The sequence below is a fragment of the Geotrypetes seraphini genome, chromosome 2, assembly GCF_902459505.1.
Source record: "Geotrypetes seraphini chromosome 2, aGeoSer1.1, whole genome shotgun sequence".
NCBI lineage: Eukaryota > Metazoa > Chordata > Amphibia > Gymnophiona > Dermophiidae > Geotrypetes > Geotrypetes seraphini.
In genome coordinates, this window is record NC_047085.1 from 229,929,207 (window position 1) to 229,945,271 (window position 16,065).

A 16,065-nucleotide genomic window follows, 5' to 3' on the forward strand; every position below is an offset into this window, starting at 1 on the left:
GGGAGGGAGGTGGGTGCTGGGGGCAGACAGCTTTGCTCGGGGGGGGGGAGGGGGAGACAGAATGATACAGACAGCGGCCAAGGAGAGAGATAAAGAAACAGACAGACACATCTATTCTAGCACCCGTTAATGTAACGGGCTTAAAGACTAGTATCCAATAATTCAAAAGAAAAAAAAGGAAATCTCTCAAACAATACATAATCATTCATTCATACATATATAATTCCTTTTCAAGCCCACATTATGGGGAGTTTTTTTGCACACGATTAAAGCTTAGAGTTGAGGCTGGATTCCAGTTGGTGAACTCTTGAGTGTCGGAAGTGTGCTATAGTAACATGGCGGCAGGGTTTTCGCTAACACCACAAGGGCTAGTGTGGTCCAGTGAGTGGAGTTTGATAGTAGCCCATGCCACACTTTCCTGGAATAGTAATTTCAGCCAAGACTCCCTGCTAAGAAGGTGCATTTTGTTGGTTCTCTTACTTTGTGTTCTGATTCTGCTGCTCTTACAGGGGGCCCATTCTGTTGGCTTAATGTGGTGGATGTTGGCACGTGAAGTTCTGCGTATGCGTGGCACCATCTCCCGTGAGCATCCGTGGGAAGTTATGCCTGATCTTTACTTCTACAGGGATCCTGAAGAGGTGAGTAGGGGCTGCTACATACAGTCCTAGGTCCATATCCAGTTGTCCTCTTTCCTCCCTCTTTCACCCTTTGTCTGGTCTTCAGTCTAATGCATTCCCAATTCTAAAGTGCTATTGGGCCCCTTTGCTGCCACAATCTGCTTCATGTCTCTCATCTTGTCTAGGCCACTGTCTTTGTAAACTGTGCAGCGCAGTGGTACAGGCTCTTACCTTGCGTGACCGTCACTAGCAACTTGGCTTTCAAAGTACATCTGAGCTTTTAAGAATGGACTCGGGTCACAAGTGGCATGCAGGTCTGTAGCTTTGTCTTTTAGATTGCTGAACGTTTCCAAAACCTGGTTTGACACCCCAAGTCGTATATTCTAGGTATGCGCATCAAGTATGCATGGTAAACTTGCACTTACCAATTCCTAAATATTGCTAATCAGTGTACTGAAGTTGACTGGTTGTAAGATCACTAGGCAGTTGGGGAGCTGTTGACTAATGACTCTTCCTTATCCTGGTAATCAGCAGGCTCTGGCTTTAAGCTTGTCAAAGTTGGCTGTTGTCACTGTGCCAAGCAGTTACTCAGTAATCCAGTGCCGTATTCAGTGGTCTTTTCACTGCAGCACACAACAGTGGGTCAAACAGTTAAAAAGATATTTGGGGATCTTGTTGCAGTATGACCAACCAGTGCACTCTTCAAAATTGTGTAATCCTATGTATCTTGCACTGAAGAACAAGCCCCATCTGTAAGGAATGAGGCAGAAAGTTTACTGAAGATACAGACAGACTTTATTGAGATGGGCCATTTAAGAGGAAAAGAAGTGAAACATGGAAACATTTTTTTCACGTAATGTAGATAAAACATGTTTTTGAGCTTTTTGAAATACAGTGGTACCTTGGTTTTACAAGCATAATTCGTTCCAGAAGCATGCTCGTAAACCAAAATACTTGTATATCAAAGCGAGTTTCCCCATAGGAAATAATGGAAACTCACTTTGATACGTTCCCACCCCCCGAGGCCAGCAGCGCTGCTCTACCCCCCCCCTCCCCGAGAACCAGTATTGCTTCCCCACCCCCCCCCCCCCTGCGATCTGAAGTCCCTCAGACCCACCCGAATCCGCTTCTTACTTTCATCTCGGCACCGGCATGTCCTATGCGTTGGTGCCCGAAGATCGGCCTCCTCTTCTTGCTGGGCCTTGAGCATCTGTGCATGCTCAAGGCCTGCGAGTTCACACTCTCTCTGATATCTTCGAGAATCTCAGAGAGAGCGTGAACTCGCAGGCCTTGAGCATGCACAGATGCTCAAGGCCGAGCAAGAAGAGAAGGCCGATCTTCGGGCACCGGCACCAACGCACAGGACATGCCGGTGCCGAGACCAAGATAAAAGTAAGAAGCGGGTTCGGGTGGGAAGGGGACTTCAGATCGCGGCGGGGGGAGGGTGCCAGATCGCAGGGGGTGCTCGTAAATTGAGGCACGCTCGGTTTCCAAGGTGCCGATTTTGCGAATGTTTTGCTCATCTTGCAAAACACTCGCAAACCGGTGCACTCGTAAACCGAGGTACCACTGTACTGTCCTTTAAAGAACATTCTCCCAAGCTACTTTCCTTCGTTTCCTGGACTTCTCTACACATAGATGGTCCTGGAGGTTGGTTCAAAGCGAAACCAAAGAAACATTGTGGAGAGACGATGTTTCTGAAATGGACTTTATTAAAATTGCATAAATATGTAACAATCCTTAAGGTGTTTATGTGGATTGCTACATATTTATGCATTTTTAATAGTCCATTTCAGGAACATCATTTCTCCACAGTGTTTCTTTGGTTTCTCTTGGACTTTTCTCTGTGGAATCTTTGGGCTGATTCAAAGCTCCAATGGGATATTTTTGTTTTCTTTGGGGGGGTTGTTTCTAACTGAAAATACCATTATGTTGGCAACTATTTTCCAACAACAATTTATTTCTATAGTGCTACCAGATACACGCAGCAGTGCACATTGTACACACAAGAGAAGGTCCCTGCTCAGAAGAGCTTACAGTCTAATTATGACAGGCACAGAGGACAAAGGGGAAGTCGGAACATAGTGCTCATGTAGGGAATTCATCTTTTTTTTTTTTTTTTTATTGAATATTATAAATAATATACAAAAAGCAGTTCAAGTACATAAAGATTGAATAAAAAAAAAAATAGTGATGTATAAACAAGAGAAACCATAATTGCATTCATTTGCATATAACAGACTAGTAAGAAGAATTCAATGTATTTGAAACTGCTAAGAAAAGAAATAGAAAGGATAGATGAAGCAGAGATAATGAAATAAAAGAAAGGAGAAAAAAAAAAAAAAATTACAAAAAGAGAGATAGAGAAAGAGAGAGAGAGAGAGAGAGTGGCAGAAGTGTCTACGAGGCAGAGTGAACATATGAATCTAAGAATGACCAAGGTGATTTATTTCGCACCAAATTTGTAGAGAAACGGGATATCATATTCTTTTCATATGCATATGATTCGAATTTGTGGTACATGCTCAATGAGTTCCACCAAAAGGTGTAATCTAGTAGTGTGGATGACTTCCAATTTTTCAAAATGTGCATAAGAGCTGTCACAAACATGGTGTCAATGAGTTTAGGAGGACAGTTTGATAGTGCAAAACAAGGATGTTGAGAATGAAGGATTATAATGTCCATGGAAATATCTTCTGAACATTTGGTAATAGATTTTATAGTGTCCCATATACGAATCCAAAAGGAATGAACCATAGTGCAGTGAAGAAGCATGTGATCAAGAGTTCCAGGCTCTTTCAAACAGTTCCAGCAAGTAGGATCTTGTTTCAGTTTCGCTTTCCACATTCGAAATGGAGTCCATATAGCATTCCACATAACAAAGAACATTGATTGTGAAACTCTTGCGGATAATAGAGGACGGTTTGTAGATGACCAGAAGAGTTCCCAGTCTATTTCAGAAAGTGTGGTCGTTAGGATAGAACCCCAATGGTTCATAGATTGAGGTGTAAAGGTGAAGGTGTGGTCTCTTAAGATACTATAAAAAAAAGATATCGCCTTACCTTTCAGTAAAGCCAAAGTAGACCAGTGACGAATAGTTTGTTGAGAGGTCATAAAGTCAAGGCGGATTTGAACATTAGATAGAATTCCAGTAAGCGTAAGCCATTGAGGATATGTAGAGGATGGGAGTGAGTTTACAGAACAGAAGGTATCAAATGGGACAAATGAAGTGGAGGAGATTAATTGATGAACAAACCACACACCCGCCCGCTGCCACCTCTTCCATGAAAGAGATCTACCCTTATTTTGAATTTTAGGATTATTCCAAAGGGACATGAGTGGGCCTTCAGCAACAGAGATCTCAGCAGCTGCATCTAGTAGTTGAAAAGCATGTTGCGTTGCACTTAGCAAAGAATATTTTCTCAAGTGTCTAGGTATCGACACTGTAAGGAAGCAGGAGATGTGTAGTGGTGCACATAAAAAGCATTCCATTTCAAACCATGCTGGTTGATCCTGTGGATAAGAATCAGCAATCCAATGAGCTCCGTATTTGGCTAAGGATGCGATGTAATAATAATAAAAATCAGGTAAATTTAAACCACCTTTAATCTTAGAGGCTTTCAGCTTGGCGAGAGCAATACGAGGTTTTTTCTTGTTCCAAATAAATTCAGAAATTTTCGTATTAAGCCAATGAAAGAGTGACTTATGGCAGAGAAGGGGAAGCATAGATAGAGTATAATTAATTTGTGGGGCTAAGGTCATTTTAATGGAGACTATTCTACCCCACCAGGACAAATAAAGCGGGGACCAACGAGATGTAGTACTTAAAACTAAGTTTTTGATTTTAGATATATTGAGATTCTGAGCAAGTAAAGGGTCTTTATGTATTAAAATCCCCAAATATTTTACAGCTCCTTGTGACCATGGAAAAGGAAAATGAGCTAGATCTGAGGAGGAAATGTGATCATTTAGCGGAAAGATCTCTGATTTCTCCCAATTAACAGAATATCCAGATATTTGAGAGAATTGAGAGACGATGTGGATAAAATGCGGTATAGAGACAAGAGGATCCTTGAGAAAGAGAAGAACATCGTCAGCATAAGCTGCTAGTTTAATATCTCTACTGGACAAGGGAACACCTTTAATTAAGGAACATTGTCGGATTGCTGACAATAGAGGTTCCAATGTTAAATCAAATAGTAATGGTGAGAGGGGACAACCTTGACGGGTACCTCTATGGAGGGAAAATCTATTAGAGAGAGAATTGTTAATCAGAATACGAGCCGTGGGTTGTCTGTATAATGTTTCTATCCAGTCTGTAAAAAAAGAACCAAAGTTGTACCATTTCAGTATTCGAAATAAGAAAGGCCACTCCACTCGGTCAAATGCCTTCTCGGCATCAATGGCTAGACCAATCACAGGATCAGACATTGTTTTGGCGTGAGCATTGATATGATGAAATAAACGAAGGTTATCTCCTATGTATCTATGTTTGATGAATCCAGTTTGATCTCCATGTATGAGAGATGGGATCACTGTGGTGAGTCTTAGTGCAAGTAATTTAGCCATAATTTTGTAGTCCAAATTGAGAAGAGAGATAGGACGAAAATTTTTAACCAGAGTAGCATCTTTGTCTGGCTTGGGAATAACTACAATCGTAGCCTCAGTGAAATTAAATTGCTTGTCCGGAGTGGAGTGGAGGAAATCATAATATGTAAGGAGTTGAGGAGTCAATAGGGTTCGAAAACATTTGAAGAACTCGTTAGTAAAGCCATCTGGGCCCGGAGCTTTCCCAGTGGGTAGAGAGGTTATAGCATTTTCAATTTCAGATATAGTTATAGGAGTATCCAGTTTTACTTTAATAGATTCCGATAGAGTCGGATGAGCTATTGAGGATAGAAACGAATCTAAATCCGTTTCAGAGGCTGAAAACTCAGATTGATATAGGGTAGTGTAAAATTTTTCAAATTGGGAAGAAATCAGAGATCTGGTTCTGGCTAATTGTCCTGATGAGTCTTGAACAGCTGAGATGTGTAAGCGTTTTGTTTTAGTTTTAAGATACCTAGCCAAAGGGCGACCTATTAGATTATCTCCCATGTAGTGTCCAGAATTGGAAATGAAAATGTCACGCCGGGCTGTACATGAGACTAGAGTATTATATTCATATTTTAATTTTTGAATACGTTGGAACATGGATGGATCTTGTAAATGGGTGGACATATGTTGTAATTCTAAATTTTTAATAGAGGTTTCCAGTTCTTTTTCTTTTTGGATGGATTGTTTTTTTTTTCCAGGAGGCAAGTTTGATCAATTCACCTCTGAGTGAAGCTTTGTAAGCTTCCCAAACAATAGAAGGACAGATTTCTGGATCTTTGGTGTTGATTTCAAAAAATTCCGTAGTAAAAGATTTGATTTTTTCCACTATTACCTCATCTAAAAGCAGAGTATTGTTAAGTCGCCAAGAGGGAGATTCATTACGTGGGGCAGAGATAGATAAATGTAATGAAATAGCTGCATGGTCTGTAAGAGTTATTGAGTGTATGAAAGTATTTGTCACTTCATGAATGAGAGAGGAGGAGAGAAGAAAGAAGTCAATTCTTGAATAAGTATTATGTGGTGGTGAAAAATGTGAATATTCTCTACCTTTGGGATACAATAAACGCCATGGATCTACAAGAGAAAAGGTTTCTTTTAAAGCATGCAGAGCTGTAAAAGATTTGGATTTTGAGGGTCTACAAGAGGATGATCGATCTATATAGATATCTTGAATTTGATTAAAATCTCCACCCAATATTAGAGAACAGGAGTCATATTCAACTAACGCCAGCTGAAGATCTTTGAAAAAATCAGGATGATCCAAAACAGGAGCGTAAATATTAAGGAACATAAAATCCACAGAGTGCAACGCAGCATGTACCAAACACCACCTTCCATCGGAGTCTGTTTTAACCGAATGAATAATAGGGGATAATTTATCACTGAAAAGTATTGATGTTCCATTTTTCTTCCTCTGAGTCGCAGAGGAATACATATGAGTGGAATATCCCTTCAACTCAAATTTAGAGGCGGCAGCAGGTGGGAGATGAGTTTCCTGTAAATAGATCACATCGGGATGTTTTTTTAACAAATAGTTAGCTATCTTCTTCCTTTTAATAGGATGGTTCAAACCATTCACATTAAAAGAGATGATATGTAAATCAGTCATAATCTATTGTATACAGTGGTAAGACATAGTAAACATCACCTTTATAAGGAAATAGCCAATAGTAAAACCAGGATACCAGGTAGACACTACTGCCAGAAGGAAGTGAAAGAAAGAAAGAAAGCATAGGAATAAGAGCTAGTATACTATTAGTGACAGCATATTGTAAGGTCAGAAAGAGAAGAGACCTTACTATCATGTATAAAATAATATAGTTTAAGGGTGCTCTTGTGAGCACGGAGAAACAACTCATATGGAGCAACTTACTTATCTTGATTGAGCATATTACTGCTACAGCACACAGTTCAGTAACTTCGAGTTTACGCCCAGCAGTGTCTACAGTGAGCTATCAAGGCTCAAGGTTAACAAGGCAATGGGGCCTGACAACCTACACCCCAGGGTGCTAAGGGAGTTGTGTGATGTCCTGGCGGAGCCACTGTCCAAGCTCTTCAACCTCTCCCTTAGGAAAGGCAGTGTCCCGTCGGACTGGAGGACGGCTAACGTCATTCCACTCCACAAGAAAGGCTCTAAGATGGAGACAGCAAACTACAGACCAGTGAGTCTAACATCGATAGTGAGCAAACTAATGGAAACTCTAATAAAACACCAATTGGATAAGATCCTGGATGAGGAGAATCTACGGGATCCCCGTCAACATGAATTTACAAAAGGGAAATCGTGCCAATCCAACCTGATCAGCTTCTTTGACTGGGTGACGGGGAAGCTAGATATTGGGGAGTCCCTGGACATCGTGTACCTGGACTTTAGCAAAGCATTCGATAGCGTACCACACCGCAGGTTGCTGAGCAAGATGAGTTCTATAGGATTAGGTGACACATTGACGAAATGGGTTGGGAACTGACTTGGAGGTAGGCTTCAAAGTGTGGTGGTGAACGGCACACCCTCTGAAATGACGGAGGTGATCAGTGGAGTGCCACAGGGCTCGGTCTTGGGCCCAATCCTATTCAACATCTTTATAAGGGACTTGGCAGAAGGGCTTCGGGGTAAAATAACATTATTCGCCGATGACACCAAACTAAGTAATGTAGTGGGCAAATGCACAATAGATGATGTTTCAATGCCCGACAACATGATGCACGACCTACTCCTACTGGAGCGATGGTCTAGGTCCTGGCAACTCAGCTTCAATGCCAAAAAATGCAAAATTATGCACCTGGGCAACCAAAATCCATGCAAGACTTACACCCTAAATGGAGAGATCCTAACAAGAACTGAAGCAGAACGTGACCTAGGGGTGATCGTCAGTGAGGACATGAAGGCTGCCAATCAAGTGGAGCAAGCTTCATCCAAAGCAAGACAAGTCATAGGTTGCATATGCAGTGGTTTCGACAGCCGAAAGCCGGAAGTCATTATGCCATTGTATAGATCCATGGTGAGGCCCCATCTGGAATACTGTGTGCAATTCTGGAGGCCGCATTTTTGCAAGGATGTGCTGAGACTGGAGTCGGTTCAGAGAATGGCCACCTGGATGGTCTTAGGACTCAAGGATCTCCCATACGAGGAACGGCTAAACAAATTGCAGCTATACTCACTCGAGGAGCGCAGAGAGAGGGGGGACATGATCGAGACGTTCAAGTATCTCTCGGGCCGCATAGAGACGGAGGAAGATATCTTCCTTTTCAAGGGTCCCACGATAACAAGAGGGCATCCGTGGAAAATTAGGGGAGGGAAACTACGAGCTGACACCAGGAAATTCTTTTTCACAGAAAGGTTGGTTGATCGCTGGAATAGTCTTCCACTGCATGTGATCGAGGCCAGCAGCGTGCCTGATTTTAAGGCCAAATGGGATCGTCACATGGGATCTATTCACAGGGCGAAGGTAGGGGAGGGATCTATTCACAGGGCGAAGGTAGGGGAGGGACATTAAGGTGGGCAGACTAGATGGGCCTTGGCCCTTATCTACCGTCTATTTCTATGTTAGTACAAGGCTCCTGCCAGTGGAAGGTGGGCACTGGATAAAGCCAGTTTGGCCAGTCAGATTAGTTTGTATATTTTTCCCAATGTACCTCTCTCCCTTCTATGGGAGAAATATGGTGCTTGAATTAGAACAAACCAATGGCTGTGTTTACTGAATTGCAGTATCATTATAGCATGTATTAACATGAGGGGTGATGCACAAAGCATTAGTGCAGCTTTAACCTGGATTTACTGTGAATTTTACTAGCTGAGCAATGCTCAAATGGTATTAATGTGGGTATTTGACTTGTGTTGAAACCAGTACTACAGACGGCAATTTTTATTTTTTTTTTTTTTTTGCCAGATGTGGGACAGTGTAGAAGCATTGATTTGAGAAGAGCAGGTGTTTATAGTAGCACCTCTATCTCCCTCCACCCTGACTACCCTGCCCATATTGCTCATCCTGCATGGGCCCTGTGCTATCCAAACACCCTCCTGTACCCAGCTTAAACATTCTACCCTTCTTTTTTTGGTAGACAGTAGTGCTGCCTGATTCAGGAAAAAAATTTCGATTCGATTCAGCCTATTGAATGGATTTTTTTTTTTTATTCGATTTTCCTGCCCAATTGGATTTTTTTTTTCTAAACATCCTGGTGTGTTTATTTTATAGCCTCTTCACCCACTTTGCCCTCTCCTACCCACACTGGTCTTGTGGTGTAAATAAAATAAACAAACAAAAAATACTTTTCCTCTCTGTTAAATCCTAGCTCACGTTCGCATTCTAAAACCAGCTCCGGAAGGATACACATTTCAAATCTGACACATTGTAATCACAAAACAGAAAATGAAATTATTTTTCCTACCTTTTTTCTGGTCATTTTTCAAATCTTGCTGGTCCCATGTTGGTCTGGTTGTCTTCTAATCAGGCTCTCCTTCTTTCTTCTTTCTCCATGCTAACCATCCATCTCTGTCCTCCCCTTCTGTTTCCCTTTCCTCCCCCGGAGGTCTGGCATCTTTCATTTTGTTCATCTCCATCCCCCGCAGCTGCAGCAATGGACCCCACCATCCCCAGATCCACCATCTCTCCTTTTCTCAACTACCATTTCATCCAGCATATCTCTTCTGTGTCCCTGTCCCTATTCTCTCCAGTACTGTCCCCCTTGTGTCCCTGTTCCTATGCTCCCTCCACGCCCAGCATCTTATCTCTGTTTCATGTTTCTCCTCATATCCAGCTTCTTCTTTCTCTCTTCCTTACCTCCTCCTGTATCCCCTTCCCCAGGTACAGGCTTCCTCCTACTATCTCTCCTGCCAACCTGCACCCTGCCCACCTACTTTGGAGCAGTATCTGTCAGTCTTCTACCCTTCCCCTTGTGGTCTTGCATTTCTCTCTCCCTCTCCATTAGTCCAGCACCTCTCCTCTGCTTTCCTCCCCCTCTTTTTGGTTTTGTTTCTCTCTTCCCTTCACCCCAGGTCTGGCATCTCCCTTCCCCTCTCTTCCTCCTCCTCCCTCTGCACAGGCCTGTCTCCTGCCATGAAGGCACTCTTCTTCCTCCTCCCTCCCCGTGAAGGTCTGCTCCCCCCGCAAAGGCCTGCCCCCCGCCGTGAAGGCACTCTTCCTCCTCCCCGCTGCGAAGGCCTGCTCACCCTGCAAGCCTGCATCTTCCCCCAGCTTCCCCACTCTTACCTTAAAGCTAATATGGCATCCTGCAGGATCGCTGGCGCTATAACGATCCCTGCAGTTTCCCGTTATCCTCAGCGGCACGTTCTCTCTGCCGCGATCCTGTCCCTGATGTCAGAGCAGGGGCAGGACTATAGCAGAGAGAACGTGCCGCTGAGGACGAAGGGCAGCAGCAGGGATCGCTATAGCACCAGCGATCCTGCAGGCTGCTGTAAGAGCGGGAAAGCTGGGGGAAGATGCAAGCCTCTCTGACTGACCCTCCCCCCTCAAGCAGGAGCAGCAGTGGACGGCCAGTAAGAGGCAGCGCTGCTGCTCCAGCTTTAGGAAGGCACATGGGAAGGGTCGGTCTTCAAATTGTGAGGCCAATTCTTTTTAAAATTGAATCAATTGAAATCGATTCACCTGATTCAAATCGGTGAATCGGGCAGCACTAGTAGACAGACCCTGCTCAGGATTCACACTGGTGTTGCCATTTTACAAATAGCAGCACCCAGAGACAGGAGCAAGTGGATATTACTCCTGCTCTTAGAGGTATAGGGTTAGGGGGCCTTGGGGCTTGGTGTCGCAGTGATTTTTGAAGGGGGGAGGGGCATTAGACTGTCAGGGAGCTTTTTCTGGGGCTGGTGAGGGAGAGGACCACTAGATTACCAGGGAAGGGGGTGGGAGGAGATGGGACCATTAGACCACCTAGGAATCTTTCATATTTGGGGGGGGGGGCCATCATATGGGAGTGGATGCCACCACAGGGATATGTTTGGGGGTTAGGGCTAACGTATGTTGCAGTACATGGCTTAGGTTGAGCATGCCTTTAAAATTTTAGTGCTAATTTTTCAGTTGAGTGAGAGCTGTCAAACCTTTGAACATTGTTCCCACATTAAGGTGCATTATCCCAGGACAAGCAGGCAGCATATTCTTGACTGATGGGTGACGGCACCGACGGAGCCCTGGTACGGACAATTTTAGAGTGATTGCACTCTAAGAACTTGGAAAGTTCTAGCAGGCCGCACCGCGCACGCGCGAGTGCCTTCCCGCCCGACAGAGGCGCGCGGTCCCCAGTTTCTTAGTTTCCGCGGAGCTAAGAAGACGCACTTTCAACGGCTGTTGAAAATTTTTTCTCTAACGCCTTCCCGCTCGCGTAAACTTTTTCGGTATTTTTCCCTTCTTTACTTATTAAGAAGTGCCAGCGGTGCGCGAGGCCCATTTCTCTCACCGACCCGCACAACTGGTGCTTACAGTGCCTCGGTCCTGACCATCAGGCGTCCACCTGCACCCGCTGTGCCACTCTGAAAAAGAGAACTGTTAAAAACCGCCAAATTCAACAGCGGTTATTGTTTGGTACCGAGATGTCGGATTCGGCGGTACCGACTCCGACCCCGATGCAGTCGGCACCTACCTCATCGACACCGCGCGATACCGTGCCGGCGTCGCATTCCTCAGGTAAGCCGGCTAAGAAGCCTTCCCCGCTGGAGCGCCCTCCGGTCTCAGTGGCAGCGAGCCCAATCCTGCTGACCTCGAGGCGCCCACGGAAGCGCTCCGCTCCGATTGAGGTTAGCCCTTCGACCTCGGGTTCCTCTTCGGAGTGTAGAGCGGCACCAAAGGTACCGCAGAAGAAAAAAGCGGTACCGGTGCCTTCACTGGATGAGCGAATTGCCGCCGTCCTGCAAGTTCAGCTTAAAGAGCAATTGCAGCAGCTCCTGCCTGCTCTTCTGACACCGAGCCTTCCGGTCCCGGTCCGGTCTGAGCTACCAGTACCGGCAGTGGAACAGCCTCTTATCGGCATCCACTTTGTCGGTACCGGTACAAACAGCTCCCTCGGTATCCATGCCAGTTTTAGCTCCGGAACCGAGGTCTTTACACCAGGCGGTGCAAACTTCGGCACCGGCACGCCCGATGACATCTCCCGGTACCGTTTCACAGAGGTCTGGTAAGTCGACTCATAAAACTCGACACCTAGAACCCTCCACACCGGAGTCTCGGGACCGTAGTTTTCAGGTGAGGGACCCTGATCTGTGGGGTGATTCAGAGGAGCCGCTTCTCTCTGAGGGAGAGTGTTCGTCAGGGGATGAGGACCCTTCTGTATTAGATCCGTCCTCTAAGCCTGATGCATCTTCTTTTACCTCTTTTCTCAAAGGTCAGGGGATGAGGACCCTTCTGTATTAGATCCGTCCTCTAAGCCTGATGCATCTTCTTTTACCTCTTTTCTCAAAGAAATGTGCGACTCTCTCTCTATTCCCTTGGAGGCTGAATCCAAAAAATCCAAGGCATTTCTCGATGCACTGGACTTTGACCAGCCTCCAAGGGAATTCTTGAAATTGCCTCTCCATGATATTTTGCGAGAGACTTTCTATAAAAATCTAGAGACACCTTTGACCATTCCAGGAGCTCCTCGCAAACTGGACTTCTTGTATAGGGTCATACCTATTCCTGGCTTTGACAAACCGCAACTCCCCCATGAGTCTTTACTAGTGGAATCTACTTTAAAGAAATCCACGGGGGCTAGTGTATACGCCTCTGTCCCTCCTGGCAGAGAAGGTAAGGCCATGGATAAGTTTGGCAAGCGGTTATATCAGAATGCGATGCTAGCTAATAGATCTGGGAACTATGCTTTTCATTTTTCGTTCTACCTTAAGCATCTCATTCAGAATTTGTTATCTTTTGAAAAATACCTCCCTGACCGTAAAAGATCTGCTTTTCGCCAAACTTCTTCATCACTCTTACAACTCCATAAGTTCATGGTCAGATCGATCTATGACACCTTTGAGCTGACCTCTCGGGCCACGGCTATGTCGGTGGCCATGCGTCGCCTGGCCTGGCTCAGAGTTTCAGAACTTGATGTCAATCATCAGGATCGACTGGCTAATGCACCTTGCCTGGGGGATGAGCTGTTTGGAGAATCCATGGACTCCACTACCCAAAAGCTCTCAGCTCATGAGACCAGGTGGGATACTCTTCTCAAAACAAAAAAGAAGACCCCCACCTACCAGGCCTTTTCGCCAGCAGTCGGCCTACCAGCGTAGATTTGTGGCTCGTCCTTTACCACAGGCCCCGCAACAACCCAGGCATCAAAGGCAACAACAGAGACAAGCTGCTAGACCAGCACAGCAGCAACAACAAGTGAAGCCTCCCCCTTCACAAAAATCCACTCAACCCTTTTGACTTGGTTCTCCAGGACATAGCCAGTCTCCCTCCTGCTGCCCACCGTCCACAGCCCATAGGAGGACGCCTTACTCTTTTCATAAGCCATTGGGAAACCATCACCTCGGATCAGTGGGTCCTCAACATCATCCGCCACGGCTACTCTCTCAACTTTCAGACACTTCCTGCCCAAAGTCTACCAAGAGAGTCTGCTTCGAACACTCCTCAGGTTTCACTCCTTCTTCAGGAGGTTCAATCCCTCCTCCTTCTGAACGCCATAGAGGAAGTTCCTCTAGATCAAAAGGGGCAGGGATTCTACTCCTGTTATTTCCTAGTCCCCAAAAAAACAGGAGATCTCAGACCCATCCTAGATTTTCACGATCTCAACAAATGCTTAGTCAAAGAGAAATTCAGAATGCTCTCTTTAGCCACTTCTCAATCAAGGCGACTGGCTATGTTCCCTCGATCTCAAAGAAGCATACACTCACATACCGATCAATCTGGCCTCCAGACAGTACCTACGCTTCATGATCAATCGTTGTCATTACCAGTACAAGGTACTACCCTTCGGTCTTGCCTCCTCTCCAAGAGTGTTCACCAAATGTCTGATTGTGGTGGCTGCTTTTCTGCGTTCCCACCACATTCAGGTGTTTCCTTACCTGGACGATTGGTTGATAAAGGCCAATTCATCTCAAACAGTACTTCAGGCCACCAACCAGACCATCCTATTTCTACGTTTGCTGGGGTTCGAGATCAATCTACCCAAATCTCATCTCATCCCCACGCAGAGAGTTCAATTAATTGGAGCAGTCTTGGACACAGTCCTCATGAGAGCGTTCCTGCCGTCCAACCGTCTTCAAACGCTTCAATCTCACGTTCCATCTCTGCCAAACAGCTCAGGAAATGAAGCATCACATCAATTTCCTGGAACTCAGAGCAATGTTTTATGCCCTCAAGGCCTTCCAACATCTTCTCTTTCCTCAAGTCCTCCTGCTGTGCACAGACAATCAAGTTGCAATGTACTACATCAACAAGCAGGGTGGGACAGGCTCTCGCCTCTTGTGCCAAGAAGCCCAGAATATTTGGGCTTGGGCCACAGATCACCATCTATTCCTGAAAGCTATCTACATTCAGAGAAAACAGAATTCCTTGGCGGACAAGCTCAGCAGAATTCTCCAGCCTCACGAGTGGGCACTCGATCTTTTAACTCTGCAGTCCATCTTCGCTCAGTGGGGCACTCCTCAGATAGACCTCTTTGCAGCTCCTCACAATCACCAGCTGCCCCTATTCTGCTCCAGACTCTACTCTCCTCACCGTCTGGCAGCGGATGCATTTCTCCTCGATTGGTCCAATCTGTTCCTATACGCTTTCCCTCCTCTACCTCTCATGTTAAGAACCTTGTTCAAGCTCAAGAGGGAACGAGCCACCATGATTCTGATTGCTCCATGGTGGCCCAGGCAACATTGGTTCTCCCTTCTACTTCAACTCAGTTCCAGGGAGCCTTTTCTTCTTCCACTGTTTCCTTCGCTGCTTACGCAACATCAGGAGACCCTTCTGCATCCCAACCTTCAGTCTCTGCACCTGATAGCTTGGTTTCTCTCGGGCTGATTTCTCATGATACTCTTGTCTCAGCCCGTTCGTTCCATTCTGGATGCCTCCAGGAAACCGGCCACTCTACAATGTTACCATCAGAAGTGGACACGTTTTTCTTCCTGGTGTCTCCTTCATCATCATGATCCCACTTCCCTTGCAGTGGAGACCTTGTTGGATTATCTTCTTTCTTTGTCTGACTCTGGCCTCAAGTCTACTTCAATCAGAGTCCACCTCAGTGCTATTGCTGCTTTTCATGAGCCAGTTCATGGAAAACTCCTCTCAGCTCATCCCTTGGTGTCCAGGTTCATGCGGGGTCTTTTTAATGTGAAACCACCTCTTAAAGCCCCTCCTGTTATCTGGGATCTCAATGTAGTTCTTTCCGCCTTAATGAAGCCTCCATTTGAACCTTTGGCTACCGCTTCTTTCAAGTTTCTCACTTGGAAGATACTTTTCCTTATTGCTCTTACCTCTGCCAGGAGGGTCAGTGAGCTACATGCACTAGTTGCGGATCCACCTTTTACAGTCTTCCATCATAACAAGGTGGTTCTACGTACACATCCAAAGTTTCTCCCTAAGGTTGTCTCTGAATTCCATCTCAACCAATCCATTGTTCTGCCTGTCTTCTTTCCGAAACCTCACTCGCATTCTGGAGAACAGGCTCTGCATACTGTGGACTGTAAGCGGGCTCTAGCTTACTATTTAGAGCGTACTAAGCCCCACAGATCATCTCCCCAACTCTTTCTGTCCTTTGATCCGAATAAATTAGGACGTCCTGTTACTAAACGTACATAGTCAAATTGGCTTGCAGCGTGCATTTCATTTTGTTATGCTCAGTCCGGACTGACACTGGAAGGTTCTGTCACGGCCCATAAAGTTAGAACTATGGCAGCATCTGTGGCTTTCCTCCGTTCCACGCCTATTGA

The 16,065-nt window shown here is 45.3% G+C and overlaps 1 protein-coding gene and 1 non-coding gene across 3 annotated transcripts in view; both read left to right on the forward strand.

Moving 5' to 3' along the window:
* RPSA (ribosomal protein SA) overlaps nucleotides 1–16,065 on the forward strand; it is a 47,291-nt gene that overhangs the window by 18,412 nt on the left and 12,814 nt on the right. For both annotated transcript variants that reach the window (XM_033935137.1, XM_033935136.1), the window contains exon 5: nucleotides 510–638. In XM_033935137.1, coding sequence (XP_033791028.1) covers nucleotides 510–638 — 129 coding nt within the window. The remainder of the gene's footprint in view (nucleotides 1–509; nucleotides 639–16,065) is intronic.
* LOC117356150 lies at nucleotides 256–416 on the forward strand. Its single transcript, XR_004538581.1, has one exon. It is a non-coding gene; the product is annotated as a small nucleolar RNA SNORA62/SNORA6 family (small nucleolar RNA).